We start from the raw sequence: 17,860 nt of genomic DNA, 5'->3' as shown, positions 1-17,860 counted from the left end.
AGAAGATAGCAGGAGGGGAAGAATGAAGGGGAGTAAATCGGAGGGGGAGACGAACCATTAGAGACGATGGATTTTGAAAAACAAACTGAGGGTTCTAGAGGGGGTGGGGGTGGGGGGATGGGTTAGCCTGGTGATGGGTATTGAAGAGGGCCCGTTCTGCGTGGAGCACTGGGTGTTATGCACAAACAATGAATTATGGAACACTACATCAAAAGCTAATGATATAATGTATGGTGATTAACATAACAATAAAAAATTTAAATAAAAGCTGCTGTGGCCGATGCAAAGAGGTTACTGCCTATGTTTTCTGCTAGGATTTTGATGGATTCCTGTCTCACATTGAGGTCTTTCATCCATTTTGAGTTTATCTTTGTGTATGGTGTTAGAGAATGGTCAAGTTTCATTCTTCTATATATAGCTGTCCAATTTTCCCAGCACCATTTTTTAAAGAGACTGTCTTTTTTCCATTGCATATTTTTTCCTGCTTTGTCAAAGATTATTTGACCATAGAGTTGAGGGTCCACATCTGCGCTCTCTATTCTGTTCCATTGGTCTATATGTCTGTTTTTGTGCCAGTACCATGCTGTCTTGGTGATCATTGCTTTGTAATATAGCTTGAAATCGGGCAATGTGATGCCCCAGCTTTGTTTTTCTTTTTCAACATTTCCTTGGAGATTTGGGGTCTTTTCTGATTCCATACAAATTTTAGGATTGTTTGTTCCAGCACTTTGAAAAATGTCATTGAAATTTTGATGGGGATGGCATTGAAGGTATAGTTTACTCTGGGCAGAATAGACATTTTAACAATGTTTATTCTTCCGATCCATGCGCATGGAATGTTTTTCTCTTTTTTTCTTTTTTTGTCTTCTTCAATTTCTTTCATGAGTATTCTGTAGTTCCTAGAGTATAGTTCCTTTACCTATTTGGTTAGGTTTATTCCGAGGTATCTTATGGTGTTTGGTGCTATTTTAAATGGAATCGTTTCTCTAATTTCTCTTTCTACAGTTGCATTGTTAGTGTATAAGAAATCAATGATTTCTGTGCATGGCATTTGTATCCTGCCGCATTACTGAATTGCTGTATGAGTTCTAGTAATTTGGGGGTGGAGTCTTTTGGATTTTCCACATAAAGTATCATGTCATCTGCAAAGAGAGAGTTTGACTTCTTTGCCAATTTGAATACCTTTTATTGCTTTCTGTTGTCTGATTGCTGCTGCTAGGACTTCTAGTACTATGTTGAACAATAGTGGTGAGAGTGGCATCCTTGATGTGCTCCTGATCTTATGGGAAAGGCTTTTCCCCATTAAGGATGATATTTGCTGTGGGTTTTTCATAGATGGATTTTATGAACTTGAGGAATGTTCCCTGTATCCCTATACTCTGAAGAGTTTTTATCAGGAAAGGATGCTGTATTTTGTCAAATGCTTTTTCTGCATAAATTGAGAGGACCATATGGCTCTTCTCTCTCCTCTTATTAATGTGTTCTATCATACTGATTGACTTGCAAATGTTGAACCACCCTTGCATCCCGGGGATAAATCCCACTTGGCCGTGGTGGATGATCCTTTGAATGTATCATTGGATCCTATTAGCTAGGATTTTGTTGAGAATTTTAGCATCTATATTCAACACGATATTGGTCTGAAATTCTTTTTGATGGGGTCTTTGTCTGGATTGGGGATTGAGGTAATGCTGGCCTCAGCGAATGAGTCTGGAAGCTTTCCTTCTGTTTCTATTTTTTGAAACAGGTTCAGGAGAGTAGGTGTTATTTCTTCTTTGAATGTTTGGTAGAATTCCCCAGGAAATCCATCAGGCCCTGGACTCTTGGATTTTGGGAGGTTTTTGATCACTGCTTCAATCTCGTTACTGGTTATTGGCCTATTCAGGTTGTCAATTTCTTCCTGTTTCAGTCTTGGCAGTTTATAGGTTTCCAAGAAGGCGTCCATTTCTTCCAGGTTCCTTAATTTATTGGTATATAGTTGAAAATAATTTCTAATAATTGTTTCTATTTCCTTAGTGTTAGTTGTGATCTCTCCCCTTTCATTCATAATTTTATTAATTTGGGTCCTCTTTTCTTTTGGATAATTCTGGCCAGTGGTTTATCAATCTTATTCTTTCAAAGAACCAGCTTCTAGTTTCCTTGATCTGATCCACTGTGTTTCTGGTTTCTAATTTATTGATCTCTTCTCTAATTTTAATTATTTGTCTTCTAACGTGTGGCTTGGGCATCATTTGTTGGTTTCCCTCTAGTTCTTTAAGGTGTAAAGTTGGTGAATTCGGGATTTTTCTATTTTTTTGAGTGAGGCTTGGATGGCTATGTATTTCCCCCTTAGGACCGCCTTTGCAGTATCTCATAGGTTTTGGACCAATGTGTTTTCATTCTCATTAGTTTCCATGAATTGTTTAAGGTCTTTGATTTCCTAGTTGACCCAAACATTCTTGAGCAGAATGGTCTTTAGCTTCCATGTGTTTGAATTTCTTCCAAATTTTTTCTTGTGATTGAGTTCCAGTTTTAAAGCATTGTGGTCTGAGAATAGGCAGGGAATAATCTCAATCTTTTGGTATCGGTTGAGACCTGATTTGTGACACAGTATGTGGTCTAACCTGGAGAAGGTTCCATGTGTGCTTGAGAAGAATGAGTATTCTGTTGTTTTAGGGTGGAATGTTCTGTGCATATCTATGAAGTCCATCTGGTCCAGTGTCATTCAAAGCTCTGGCTTCTTTGTTGATTTTCTGCTTAGATGATCTGTCTATTGCTGAGAGTGGAGTATTGAGGTCTCCTACAATTAATGTATTATTATCAGTATTACTCTTTATTTTGGTTAATAGTTGGCTGCTCTCATGTTGGGGGTGTAGATATTTACAATTGTGAGATCTTCTTGTTGGATAGACCCTTTAAGAATGATATAGTGTCCTCTGTGTCTCTAAGTACAGTCTTTAGCTTAAAATCTAATTTGTCTGATAAAAGAATTGCTACCCCAGCTTTCTTTTGAGGTATCTTTAGGTTCAAAATGAGTCTCTTGTGGACAGCATATGGATGGGTCCTGTCTTTTTATTCATTCTGCAACCCTTTGCCGTTTTATGAGAGTATTTAGGCGGTTCACGTTGACAATGATTATTGAAAGATATGAATTTATTGTCATCACACTGCCTGCGAAGTCCTTGTTTCTATAGATTGTAAATTTCTGTTCTGTATCACTCTTGGGGTCTTTCTCCTTTTATAGAACCGCCTTTAATTTTCTTGCAGGGCCAGCTTAGTGGTCGCATATTCTTTCAGTTTCTGCTGGTCTTGGAAGCTCTGCATCTCTCCATCCATTCTAAATGACAGCCTTGCCGTATAAAGTATTCTTGGCTGCATGTTCTTCTTAGTTAGTACCCTGAATATGTCTTACCAGTCCTTTCTGGCTTGCTAGGTCTCTGTGGATAGGTCTGATGTTATTCTGATGTTCCTCCCTCTGTACGTAGGAATCTTTTCCCCCTAACTGCCCTTAAGATGGTTTCCTTGGTTCTAAGATTTGTGAGTTTTACTATTACATGCCTGGGTGTTGGCCTGTGTTCCTTGATCTTGGGAGGGGTCCTCTCTGCCTCTAGGATACGAATGTTTGTTTCATTCCCCAGATTAGGGAAGTTCTCAGCTATGATTTGCTCAAATATATCTTCTAGTCCTCTCTCTCTCTCTCTCTCCACCCCCTCAGGGATCCCAAGAATTCTGACACTGGAACGTTTCATGGTGTCACTTATTCTCTGATTCTGGTTTCATGGATTTTGAGTTTTTTCTCCCTGGTCTCCTCTTTTCCCTTCTTTTCTATCAATTGGTCTTCTAGATCACTAATTTATTCTTCTGCCCCACTTACCCTAGCTGTTAGATTATCTAGATTAGATTGGATCTTACTGATAGCATTTCTAAATTCTGCCAGTTCAGCTTTCATTTCTGCCCTTCAAGACTCTATGTTGCCATTAATCGATTTCCTGAGACTCAAGTCTCGAGTCTTTCCTATTATGGGGGTTCCTCCTCCTATTCATTCTGTTGAGGGGTGGTTGAGGGAATGTACAGAGTCCAAATTATTGACCATAACCCAAGCAAGATGCACCTGTTCTATAGGGACCTTAGGGTTGTCGGCCTCTTGTTCTCCTGGCCTGTCTTCTGGGGGAGGGGCCTGCCACATGGTTACTCAGGCAACCCTTTTTGGGCAGAGTTGCCTTGCCCCCTGTATGGGGCGGGGGACAGGCTCAGTGAAAACCGTTTATTTGGGGCTTTTGTTCTCTGGTGGCTTTCTGCGTCTCTTCCTAGAGTTAGAGCAGAAGAGATTGTTTCCAACCCTCTACCTCAGAGTGGAGAGATCGCAGTCTGTTCTTCAGTGAGCTCTCCATGCCACAGTATCTCTGTTTCTGTCTGTGCTGCTATAAACTGCAGCATCCTGGGTTGTGTGCCCCTCAGAGGGCTCCCAGTCCTCACTGCCAGGTTGGGGCTCATTTCTGCCCTTTGTGCTTCTAAAACCACCAGCCACCCACAGTTCGCAGGCACGGCCCCGCTGCTCCAGGTTTCAGTCTGGGGGGCTGCCCTAAAGTCCTTTCCCTGTCACTACCAGTCTGCGAGTCTGTGCCCTGTCCCCAGCGTGGGAGGCCATTGCTCACCGGTGGTGCAGGATCCCCATGGCTCCCTCCACTTTCCATTTATCTTCAGATTTGTGCCTGCGGAATCACGGCTCCCCGCTTCATACCTCGAAACCAACTGCTTGTGATATTCTGTTTGTAGAGATCCAGATATATCTTCTTACATCTCAGGCTGATTTCTTGGGTGTTCAGAGTGGTCTGGTAGACATCCAGCTCAATTCAGGGGACTAGTTGGAATAGGGTCCCCTACTCCTCCACCATCTTTTCCTCCTCCCGAATTGTCACAAGAACGCAACTTTATTCGTCACTGCCAAAAACCAGAAGCAGCCAAGATGTCTTTTGATAGGTGAATGAATAAATTGTGGTACATCCAGACAAGTGAATACTTTTCAGTACTAAAAAGAAATGTGCTACCAAACCACAGAAAGGCCTGGAGGAACCCTAAATGCACATGGTTACGTAGAAGCCAGCCTGAAAAGGCTGCATATTATATGATTCCAACAAATAAGACAATCTGTTAGAGGCAAATCTATGAAACCAGTCAAAAGATCCGTGGTTTCCTGGGGCTAGCGGGGAGGAAGGACAAGCAGGCAAAAGACAGAGGATGTTAAGGGCAGTGAAACTATTCTGTGGGACACCCTAACAGTAGATAAACTTCATTATCCATTTGTCCAAAGTCAAAGAATGTACAACACCAGAAGTGAGTTCTAAAGGATGGATTTTTAATAACAATGTATCAATCTATTGTAACAAATGTCCTACGCAAATGCAAGATGTTAACCATAATACACCATATTAATAAGAACTGTGTGCAAAAGAGGGGGTATATGGAACTCTCTGTACTAAACCTGAAAGAATCCTAAAAATAAAGATTAATTAAAAAAAAAGACAAGCTCAACTGCACTCAGAATTTAATGTACAACAAAGACAGTATCCCCAAATTATTGAAAAGGAAAATGTAATTTTGAATAAGCACTCTTGGGGTATGTAGAAGGCCACATGAAAAAAAATTAGATCCATTTCTTTAGGAAAAAAAAAAAGACCGTGTTCTGGGGAATCTCAAATCGGAATGAAAAAAATATTTTTTTCTTAGAAATACTAAGTATGGTAGCCAGTTATAGGCAAAAGAGTAATATTAGTACTCTATTCAAGATGTATGTAACGGTCAAACAGGCTTTTGTGGGCTGACCTAAGGGCCTAACTAGGTATAGATTGAATCCTATGGAAAATACTTTTTAAGTACCGACTACTTTGCACATGAACTTGTGGAGTCCCACTGGTAAAGCATGCGGTCTGTTCATAGTTAAAACACAGAAAAGTGGTCTGTAGTTTGATGAATGTTATAAAAATGTAATTTTTTGGTATGACTAGCTGCAAAGTTCACAGCTTCAAATGAAATATTTACTTTTAGCTAAAAGAGATGGAAGTAAATTAAAATTATTTTAATTAATTGCATAAAGATATGCAGGCAGGTGGAGGAAGATATCAACAGATTTCGGAAAGCAATCAGACACACAAGGTGGGCTCAAAGCTACTAAGAACCCCAGTTCTGAGAGTGGTCCTTCCCCCAGCTGCAGACTGGGGCCCCGCGTGGACCTACCACGCCAGAACCCGCCTCCGCCAAGGCCCCGGGGGCCTGAGTACACAGGAAAGCTGGAAAAGCCCTGCTCCGAACCTTTACCTCCCTGCGTGAGTTTAAAGTGTACTAGCCCCATGGCTATCAAGCGCGATTTGTATTTGTCTAAATGTACCTCCACATGCATGGCCTCATTCGTTAGAGTCAAATCAAAGCTGGCAGCCAGTATTAAAATAGCCATCATGAATCGCACGATGGAAGTCTCCCTCCTTAGTTACGTGCTGTTTCCTCGTTATCGCCTGCTCTTTCTAGAGCAAATACAGGCATTCAGAGAAGAACCGGGGCTAGGGGATGGGAGAGTGCAGAAACCATGCAGGGCTGACCCGCAGTCCACACTCCTCCTGCCCCCTATGTGGGGTTTCTAGGCTCCCTTCAGTCTCGCCCGCATAAAGCAGCTCCCACAGCGCCTTTTCAAGAGGGGAAAAAACAAAATTCACCCATGTCTTCCTTGAACGTGGGGACATGAATAAAATCACAAAACTAATACAGTGAAGCAAAAATTCTTTTATATAAAAAATGTAGCACGTTATTTTAGAACTATTAACTTGTGCTCCCTCGCCCTGATGTTACAGTGAGAGGGAACAAGCCCATGGAACGTGCGGATCTCTCGCTGCCACTGGGCCATCTGTTCCTCCATCCACTGCTTCTCCCGTGCAGTCAGGACGCGCTTGGGGTTCTGTGGCAGGGAAGGCGCTGCTGTCCCCTCCTGCTGGCAGTATCACTCCCTCGCATCAGCCTCCCTCTGGGCACAGTCTGAGGACCTCCCTGTCCCTGCTCGTCTGCACCTGCCAATCCCGAGCCCCTCACAGCATGGGCACCACACTGCCAACAGAGAGCCCTGGGCGGCGTGGATGCAGGCGACACTCAATGTGGCTCCCTGTGATGTCAATCTGGGAGCTTGGACTCAACCTGACAGCTGAGAACAGAAAGCAGGTGGGTGAAAAAGAGCCCGTGTGTGGCTTCCTTAATGAGCACGCTGTCTCTACCTGCGACTTTCTTAGAGAGATCTGGAAGCTAGGATCAAAGAAGGAAAAAGCCTTTTTCCTCTTCTCTCTTGGTACCCCTTGCATTGTTTTAAAAATCAAGAGGAAAGCACACACCTCCCAGCCTCCAGGGAAAGAGAAAAATGGAAAAATTCAGAAAGAAAAAAAATGCCCCTTGCTAGAAAAAAAATACACTGTTCATAGAGACAAAACACGAAACATTGGAGACCCGGTCCAGCTTGAGCATGCTCACTGAAGGTCACAAACGTTTTCTTAGGGGGCTGAGGTGCCCAGTGCAAGGCCAGGCCTGGACACACAAGCTGGTGGTGGTGGGGGGGTGACCACTGTCCCCAAGGAAACCACGCCGTGTCTTCAATAAACTGCAGACAACTGCAGTGACGGCTCAGGCCTTCCCTAACAACGCTATAGACTTAGTTTTGCTTGTTTTAAGGAAAGGCACACAAAAGCACCGTTACCTGATTCTCTTAGTCTGGCCAGACGCAGCCTCCCGTGTCTGATGCTGGGACCCCGCGTGACCCTCCAGGCTGAGCAGTGCTGAGCGAGCTGAAACGTGCATGGCTTTCCCACTAGCCCGAGGCCTCCCTCCTGCAGGGAGGGTGTGCCTTGCAACATAGGGCTAGTCAAAATCTGTAAGGACAAATCATTCCCAGTGGATCTGTTTTTCTGGAAGAGTCCCATGTACAGTCCTGACCTGCCTAACTCTAGGTTGGTGGAAGCATTCTCATTAATCATTTAGAAAACATTAAATGAAAATACTGCTACAAAATTCATTTCTGATTGTCCCCTGCCATGCAGGGAGCCCCCACTGCTGGTACAGCAGCAGAGAGGAATCAGAAATGAAGCAGGCCTCTGTGCTGGGCAGAGAAAAAAGACACAGACAAGTGGAGAAACTTCAGCTTCTCTGTGGTGGGGTGTGCCCTTTCCTTCAGCAGCACAACTCAGACGGTCTGACCTCCCACTGCTCATCTGCCTTGCGTGCTGGGTGGACAGCGTCCTCTTGGGACAGAACAGGTGTCCTGGGACATGGCCACCCTGCCGTGAGGCCCACCCATGTGGACGTGCAGCAGAGAGCACCTAAAGGGTCTGCGTGGGCCCTCTGCCCTGCATTAACAGCACACGTTCAGAGGACCTTTGCCTGGGCATTTCTGTCTCACTTCCAAGTTGTGCAGGGCCCTGTGCAGGGGATTACTGCTCTGCACGTGTTTCCCTCGACATCTCCCTCTGCTCTGCTGGTCTCACGTTGTTCTCGATTCTCCAACAGCCTGAGGAGGAGCCACATCACTGGCGTCTCTCCTTTCACTGCTCGGTTATCGGGACACGGGTCATTGGATGGCTATGTCTGACAGAGAACATGGTGCCCTTCACCTTTGCCGTAAAAACAATCCTCAACAAAACTGCCTGCATCTTCAATTCTGCATTTTATTAAAAGATTATTTAGTTACTTGAGAGACAGAGAGCCAGCTTGTGAGCACACAAGTGGGGGGGGGGCAGGCAGAGGGAGAAGCAGGCTCCCCGCCGAGCAGGGAGCCTGATGTGGGGCTCGATCCCAGGACCCTGAGATCATGACCTGAGCAGAAGGCAGACGCTTCACCGACTGAGCCACTCAGGTGCCCCCAACACTGCATTTTAAATTAAAAAAGCCCCACAACCATACTAAGCATATCCAAAAATATCCCAGGTGATTTATTAGGTAAACGGGAAATTCAGTGCTGGTCTAGTGCACGAGGCATGGACCACACCACCTCCACGGGAGTCTGGGAGGGCTGTGTGTGATCCGGTCCGTCACTGTGGTGGCTCTTCTGTAAGACAGGTTCAGGAGTGTTCTAACGGTAGCAGTGGAACCCCAAATGGAACACTTTCATATCTATAAGGATTTCTTCTAGGAAAAGACTGGAAATGCCAAAGTTCATTAAAACTGTGAGCAAGTGAAAAGCAGTAAAATTAACAACAGCTTGCTCAGAATGAGGAAAATATGCTTCAAATGATAAATGCTCAAGACCTCTGGCATAAACTGGAAATGTAACCTAAGCAGAAGATGTGAACTCCAAGAGGTGAATTAATTTTGTCACAGAAAACAAGCCATTTGAAACAGGCTTAACAATTAATTCCGAGCTATTACGTACGGTTATGTGTTGGAAAAAGTTTCCGAATTTTGATTGGGAACCAGAAATGTGAATTCCACGATTCTGGAGGGAAGGCAGAAAAGGACGAGAGACCAGTGACAATTTACTTTTACTTCTGGAGGAGTGGATGGATGAAGGAAGGGTACAGAGGTTTAGCGTCCAATTCAAGTGTTTGCCTCATCAATTTTAGTCTGACTTGGTAATCTGTGCGGATGAAGTCCTGAAATACGACTTCATGACAGTACCACGAGGAACTCTAATAACTTCCACTCAGCGCACCTGGGCTCAGCGTTACAGGAATCACTGAATTTCGTAAACACCACACTGAGGAGCATCAGAACAGACTTTCCCATCTTCGGCTTCAAGGTTTTCCTCCAGATGCAGGGAAAGTCGAGTGAACTCTTTAATGCTGAGAAGTACTTTGAAAACCCAAAGCTCTGGTGTAAGTTTTACCCATCCACTTTCATCATGGCTCTTTCTTTTGAACAAGAGAGAATTCCAAACAGCACATTAAAAAGGTGGTGCTGGGATTCTGGACAATCTCACTATCCCACAAGAGGCCGAATCTAATGGATGGATACACGACCGATGTCAGGAATGCACATTTCATTGTTTGTGAGGATAAAAACACAATGAATATGTGTGGCACAAAGCATGAGCCCAAATGTAAACCATCAACAGTTGTCAATAATCACGTATTGATACTGGTTCATCAATTGTAACAGACATGCCACACCAATGCAAGACGTTAATGAAAAGACACAATGAATGATCTAGTTATATTATCCGCAGATACAACCCCTGTCTACAAGTCTCATGAATACAAACCCTTTAAAGGGAAAAGCAATTTGTTCTAGAATTAACAATTACAAAATAAATATAATTTAATTAAAAGCAATTTAAAAAGAGAAGCCCATTACAGGCATATGAAGAATGACCTCCAAGAGGAAAACAGTGTGTACTGTTTGGACAGGTGTGCTAAAGCCCTAACACTCAACAGTCATTCTAGAGTTGTCAACATTAAAGACAAACAAAAACAAAAACATTCTTAATCTCGGGCGCCTGGGTGGCTCAGTTGGTTAAGCGACTGCCTTCGGCTCAGGTCATGATCCTGGAGTCCCGGGATCGAGTCCCACATCGGGCTCCCTGCTCAGCGGGGAGTCTGCTTCTCCCTCTGACCCTCTTCTCTCTCGTGCTCTCATTCTCTCTCTCCCAAATAAATAAATAAAATCTTTAAAAAAAATAAATAAATTAATTAAAAAAATAAATAAAATCTTTAAAAAAAAGAAAATATTAAAAAAAAATAAATGAAATCTTAAAAAAATAAAATTGAAAATACAAACGCCATGCAGCCAGGCAGTGGCACTTTGAATGTGGGCCTTAGAGAAACGCAAGAACGCGTGCACCAGACACTTCCATGTGTCTGTGAGTACGCATGTGCGTGCAGCGGAAGTGTGAAAACGCGACCTGCAAGCACACATGACACACGCTTGGGGGTGACCCTCTGGGAGGGGACGGAACCGGGGTGCCTGAAAGGCCACGTTGGTAACGTGTACTTGAGCTTATTGCAAAAATGGCTGAAGTAAATGTAGAAAAATGTTAATATTTACTGAGCGTTTAATAAAATTCTTTCTTGTGTTTAAAAGATGTTTAATTAAAATAAATAGTCAATTTGGGTCGAGTGAAGAGTAAAGAGGACTCAAGCAGGGGGCATGTCCAAACTGGGAAACGCAGGGACAGAAGAGCCTGAAAATCGGGGCGAACAGGAAGTGAGCGACACAGAAACCCCCAACAGGCCCAACCGCACAAACCAATCCCCGTTCCCGAGGGCGTTCGGTTCCCGTGAAGCAGTGATGGCGTCCCGAGGAGTTTAGAGAGGACCCTACTGGACAGAGTTAGAACTCACAGGTAGGGGACTTCGGTCTCAAAATCAGAGTGCTACAAGAAAGAAAGAAACTTATGACACGCTTATCTTTTTCTCTGCCCTGGACACAGAGGCCACATGGTGTTACCATGGAGCTCAATTTTCCTTCTTGTTTTGACATCTTCTACCCTCACCACCAGCACTCATCTTTGGAGTTTCCTGCACCCGGTGACAAAGACAGGGAGGGCTTGGTAGCCAAGTGTGACCTAAGGTGTCAAATCTGCTCACAATCCACCACTCTGCTGCTCAACACGGAGTCTGAGCTCTGAACGCTTCTCACCCCACTGTCGGAAGTCTAAGCAAGGGTCTGATGCAAGCAGCTCCTAAGCCAACCTCTGGGGCCCTGAGGGACAGGGACTGACGGATGGCCTCCCAAGGGAGGGAGGAGCGGAGGACAGAGACCCAGGGACAGGGTTGAGCCTGGGGCGGGCTCAAGGCTCACTGCTGTTCTTTCTTTCAAGCAGGGGGGAGAATTCAAACCGATTAAAAGAGGGTGCTAAGTTTCTGGAAACATACACACTTCACCCTTGAGACAGGCAGAAATTAACTATGAAATTGCTAGACATGTATCAGACCACAGTACTCTTCCTTTCTTGGATGAAAATTTAAAAAACAAAACAAAGCACTTCATGATTTTTACTCATGATTCATTAGATGTTTTGCTATGATATTCTGAATGGGTAAAAATTATGCCCGATATTTAAATAAAATATATTAAAGCTCATTCATAAAAGTTATTTGTTTATACTGTTACAGCCTCCTCTTTAAAGCACATCTTAATGACTTTCTTTGCTTATATACTACAGGCTAAAATGAAATGAATGAATCAAAATCTTACACTTATGCTTGTTACATCACAAAATGAGAAGAAAAATTAGTAAACATTCAGCATATCACTGTGGATGAATGTTAACACATTTTAGCTGAAATGTACGTTATGATTTATGTCTACTTCACAATTTAAATTAGCTGCTTAATGATGCATGGCTACTATCTTCTCTTTATCCATATCCCAGGGCAATTTAATTTCAGGTGGAATCAGAAGCGTGCTTTCTTGTCTGCACATCTTTGGGAAAATATGTCCTCAAAACTGAGGCTAAGGATGACAGGGAGTGCTGCACTTGACCCTGAAATCTCATGCCTCATTTTACAGAAAGCTTGGTACCAGCTCCACCAAGGCGTGCTTTTGAAAGCTGGGTGAAGAGGCAGAGTCCCTGGACTCTAGGACACAGGAAGTGTCACCAAACAGGGCACACCAGCTGGTCCTGTGCTCACAGACGGAAGGGCTGGAGCAGCACTGGCCACCACAGGAACTACCTGCCTTCTCATCTCTCTCTTGTTAAATGCCCATGGTAAATGCAGAAGCAGGTGATGGATGCACATTCTGAATCTACAATTCTCATGGACCTCAATAGGAACAGAAATCGGAGCATTTGTGAAGCTGTGTGCTTTAGGGAATCCAGCAGTTCGGAGCTACTAAGAGATCGGCCTGTGTACCCAAGTTTAAGTTCTGTCCGCTGTAGATGAGACACCTGTGGACACCAGCCGCCGACCCCACAGCTGTAGGGGGCAGCCTCCTGCCGAGCAGCATGATCATCCAACAGGGCTGGGGCTGGTGGCCGCACTCCGGCTGCAATCAGGTGGGGTGGGAAGAAACATTTTGTTTTACGCTGAAGAGAAACACAGCTGTTCCTTCTCCGAAGTATGAGAATATCCTGTCCTGCCCCCCCCCCTTTTTTTTAAAGATTTTATTTATTTATTTGCCAGAGAGAGAGCATGGGAGAGAGAGAGAACAAGCAGGGGGAGCGGCAGGCAGAGGGGGAAGCAGGCTTCCCGCGGAGCAGGGAGCCCGACGTGGGGCCCGATCCCAGGACCCCGGGACCATGACCTGAGCCGGAGGCAGACGCCCAACGACTGAGCCCCCCGGGCGCCCCTGTCCTGTCCTGTCTCGATTACCAAACCACCGGGCGTAATTTATCAAGCAGAAATATGCCCAAACATCCCCCTTGGGCACTGCCCTTAACCCCTCCTTGGGCACCTTTCCATCAGAGCTATCAGAAGTGGCTGCAGAGACTCAGCTCCTTCTGGGGTGGAAGTCTGCTCATCACCTTTCAGGTAAAAGGAAGGGAGCTCAAATGGCTGGAATGTGTAGATGAAAAAGGACACGGTTCATTTGCAAGCTAGAGAAGTATCCCCTGAGCGACCAGGAGAAGGCTGCACCCTCCGAACACCGTGGTCTGAATTTCTAGCGCACAGGAGGATGTGGGGCTCACCCACAGCCGGGTTCTGCCGAACGGAGCCCACCACCCCTGGGGGCTTCCTGGGGCTGGAGCGTGGGAGGAGACGCGCTTGGAGACCTGGCCGGGGCCTACGGCAGACATGGCTCCTGCGGCCGGGGCAGCACACGCGGGGGGCCCCCGATCCACTTCTTCCACCTGGGGCAGCACCAGGGGCCAGGGGTGTCCTCCCGAACGCTGCTCCCGGCGGCTCCCGGATTCCGTCTGCCCCGGCCCCAGGCCCGACAGGCCACAGGCTGGGAAGCAGTTTTACAAGTTCGGGAGGAGGGCCTGCTGTCTCCTTCCCTGACTCTGAGTCCACTCAGCCTGGCTGCTTCATCTCCACTCCGTCGAGCCAACCGGTCTGATTTCTGCCCGGCTTTAGGTACTGAAACCCACCTTTTCCATCCATTTCTCTTCTATGAGGGGTAATTTCCCTTAGTCAGAAGGAAGAAACAGGACTAATAACACCAGTGAGGCTAAAAGGTATGAAAGTACGCTGTGCTAGAAACCTCCTCCAAGTCTGGGCAAACTCGGTCACGCGGTCTGGCTCCTGTCTCACCCCATGTGGACGGTAAACCCGATGAAGGAGAAAGCTTGCTCCTTCCCTGTGTCCCCTCCACAGAAACAGGATCTGTGTATTAGGAAAAACAACACAAAAAGAAGCTGAGAAATGTGTTTTAATTCTGTCTTCTCAGTTCATGTGTTTATCTACTACTCATGTTAACCAAGTGAGATGCTGATGTAAGTTTTTGACAATTCTAGGCCATCATGATCTTTATTAGTAACCGGGCCTTTGTACTGTCTGGCGCTGTTACTCTTTTTTCTCCCTGACTCTGATTCTGTGTTTCCTGACAACCAGAACTTTCCTTTTTCACTCCGTGGTTACATCCCATGAATGCTGACCAGCCAATCTTACAAAGGATGGCAGTGATCTACAGCGTGTTCCTGACAAATTAAGAACAGAATACGGCAAACAGCCAACACCGTCTTCACTATGTGCTAGCCACTGTTCCCAGCAACCTGCACGTAAGACCTCGCTTGAGCTTCACAACACCCTAAAAAGAATCAGCTGTGCTGTCCTGGTAAGGATGCTGGGACACAGAGACGCCGGATCACTTGCCCAGGCCCCACATGACTAAGTGGAGGGCAGGACTTACCCGGAAGCCAGATGGTGGAGGCCGGGCCTTCAGTAACACCGCCTCTGCTGCCTCTCGGCAGAAGTCCTCCCGAAACTGTCTTACGCTCAACAGGAACATGGGATGGGTTCCAACAGATCTACAAGGTTCTCCACCAAGAAACGTTTGCCTCCCCTCAAGGCTGCTCGTGCCCTGGAAGGCTCTCTGTCCTCTGTGCTCTCCCTTCCCCAATCCTTATTTTTTGCTGACAGCTACCCCATGCTGTAGCCCAGAGTCTTCCAAATGATGGCTGGAACCCGCTGGGGGACTGCAACCAGATTTTTAAGTAAATTAAATCAGGATAGAAACCAGGAGACAATGGCATGAAGTATTGTTGCAAGAATGTTTTGTCTTTTCCCTGTGTGTATTTGCAGTAGGTCATGACGTAAGATTGTTTACACGGCAGCACAGTCAAGAAGTCTGGATAAACACCACCACCAGGTCTAATACCAAGCCTTACTGCTGTCCCCCAGCAGATGCCTGGGACAGGGTTGTCAGAGAGTGAACGGCTGTGCAGTGGGGATGTCCGGGGAAGCGTGTTTAGAAAACTGAGTGAGGTCATTCTGTAAGTCAGGGCTCACTGCTAGGCTACTCACTTGATTTTTCCAGACTGGACACATTAGGAAAACTGAGGATGCTTATTCTGTATGAAGCAAAGCAAAGCAAAATACATGCAAAGGCATAAATATGACCAGCACTGCCTTACCCCTTCGCCCAGGGTATACATGAGGGTAGTACTCGTAATAGAGATCGGGCTGGTCCAGATTTCCAAAGGGCTCAAACTCCATCTCGGCATTCTGGAAAAGGCCCAGCTTCACCAGCAGTGCCAGCCTCACAAACCAAAGCTAAAACACAAAATACAATTGAAACATTAGAGTACCTACGAATGTCAAGTTCAGAAATTCCTACTTCCTATTAATTTGGTAGCAGAGCTTGATTTCCAGTGTATTAAAACAAAGCCTACACTCGGTTTCTTAGCGCATTTGCCTAAATACACGTTTATAAAAATGACTCTCGAGCTTAATGAAAACAATGTAAATGATTTTGTCTGATTTGGCTTAATCTGCCAATCCTTGTTGAGGAGAATGGAGAGCAGGGATGGCAGGGCTCGGTGCGGACAGAGCCACGTCTGGGGCGGGCACTGAAGGGTACGGAATCGCCACGGGAGGAGGCAGAGGGGAGGCACAGAGAGGAGAGTGTAATGTGGGTGAGCAGTCAGCTCTGAGGGACCAGAGGGCCCTCTGGGTGCAGAGGCAGAGAGGGGATCTGGAAAGGAAGACTAGAGTAAACTCATGTTGACGTTAAATTTGGGCTAAGAAAATCTATTTTTTGTTCTCACGTTCTTCTTAGTGGCATGAAAGGTCATGTCCCTTCCCTGTCCCCACATTATGACCAACCAAAGGGGCTGTACCTGTAAGGAGTCTGCCGTGTGGCTGGTGGGCAGCCCGCTCTTGCCGTAGCCTTGGCCGTGGGCCGTGAGAAGGCGCCCGCACAGGTCAACCGCTGCCCTCCAGTTTTTGCAGCTCTGTAAGACACAGCAGGACGCGTCACCGAAAGCACAGCCACTCCTACGCGCAGTGCCTGCCGCGCTGGGCCCAGCGCCAGCCCCTTCTGGTGAATGACGGCCAGGCCAGACAGCTGCTGGTACTGACGGCGCACTGGTCGACGGCTGCGTGTAACTGGGCAAGAAGGGTGCCAAGCGGGAGATGCAGCTTGAGACGAGCAAATCCAAAAAACACAAAAATTTAACAACTGACAGAACACAGGGAGGAGAATTCCTTTTTAAAATTTATTTTATTTCATTTAAATTCAATTAATTAACATGTAGTATACTACTAGTTTGAGGTAGAGGTCAGTGATTCATCAGTTGTATATAAATACCCAGTGCTCATTCCGTCAGCTCTTATTGGAAAGCTCCCCTACCCCCGAGATTGCTTTCCTTTTTCAGCCAAATAACTTTATTTTGTAATTTTCATAAATTTAAAATCAATAACTTAATTTTATGCTATGTGCCGGATGTATTTCTTGGTATCTGTAAGAGCTGCGTGTGACAATAAAATAAGTGGTTTTGCATGCTTCACATAATCCTGTTTTACCAACATGAAAACAGACAGCTGACCCGGACGCCGGCTGATCAAGCTGGACATGCTCTGTTTATCCTTTGCCCTGATGCAACAGACAGGAGGGCCACCGGGGAAACGCATGGGAAAACGTCCTCAGAGAGAAAGCTGCAGCCTTCTAAGAAGCGAGAAGTAGATGCTCGCTGCCCATCTCCTCACCACACCGGGCAGTAACACCCTCTGCATGCTGCAGATGCACCCGTTCACGTGTGTGGCCAACAAATGGCAGACCACGTCAGGCTCTTGGGGCAAAGTGGTGGATGAACACACATCCTTGCATGCACTCATCTCACAATCTAGCAAGGAAGGCAGATATGAAACAACGTATTTTCCCAAGATGAGTAAAATAATTTCGTGTGTGCTCACCGTGCTTTCTGAGCAAGAAACCATGGGAGCACATCACCTGGTGGCCAGACTTAGCCTCAGGGAATGGAAAGCTGCTGGAGCCAGACATGAAGGAGGAACAGTGGGGTTGAGAAGGGGCAGGACCCGCCGGGCTGAAGGGGAGCTGCCTGAGAGAGTCCGGAGGTGCCTCAGAGGAACGGCACTCAGTCAGGTGGCCGGCACGTGGCAGTGAGAGGGCAGGCGTGAGGGTGGGTGTCAGCAAGGAAGGCCGCAGGCCACGAGAGATCCGGACTCCTTCTGAGGGGCTGGGGAGCCACAGAGGGTTGGGCAAGGGAACGGCATGGTCCTATTTAACAGACACGGGAGCACGCCGCCCACCTCTCTCAGGTACTAACTCAGGCACGCACTGCTCACGTCGGCACCCTGCACCTGCTAGGCGGATCCTAAGTTGGGGTGAGGACCCAGAGAGCGTGGGCCTTGCTGCGGAGGGGCCTGTGAGCGGGGACTGATTCACAGCTTCTCCTGACAGCAGCCCTGCAGGCCCCGCGAGGGGAATCCCTCGGGGCACGGGCCAAGGTAGGTGCTCTGACTTCTGGAGAATCATCCTAAGTGTGGCTAGGTATATTCTTGAATTGCAAACG

The 17,860-nt window shown here is 46.2% G+C and overlaps 1 protein-coding gene across 3 annotated transcripts in view; it reads right to left on the bottom strand.

Moving 5' to 3' along the window:
• Positions 1–17,860, bottom strand: part of TRAPPC12 (trafficking protein particle complex 12) — a 96,623-nt gene that overhangs the window by 43,021 nt on the left and 35,742 nt on the right. For all 3 annotated transcript variants that reach the window (XM_027620883.2, XM_027620885.2, XM_027620884.2), the window contains 2 exons: positions 16,166–16,279; positions 15,461–15,599 (listed from right to left, as the gene is read on the bottom strand). In XM_027620883.2, coding sequence (XP_027476684.1) covers positions 15,461–15,599; positions 16,166–16,279 — 253 coding nt within the window. The remainder of the gene's footprint in view (positions 1–15,460; positions 15,600–16,165; positions 16,280–17,860) is intronic.

Source organism: Zalophus californianus, chromosome 8 (genome assembly GCF_009762305.2).
Source record: "Zalophus californianus isolate mZalCal1 chromosome 8, mZalCal1.pri.v2, whole genome shotgun sequence".
Classification (NCBI taxonomy): domain Eukaryota; kingdom Metazoa; phylum Chordata; class Mammalia; order Carnivora; family Otariidae; genus Zalophus; species Zalophus californianus.
Note: the sequence above shows the minus strand (reverse complement) of the source record. Positions and strands in the feature narration are given on the sequence as shown.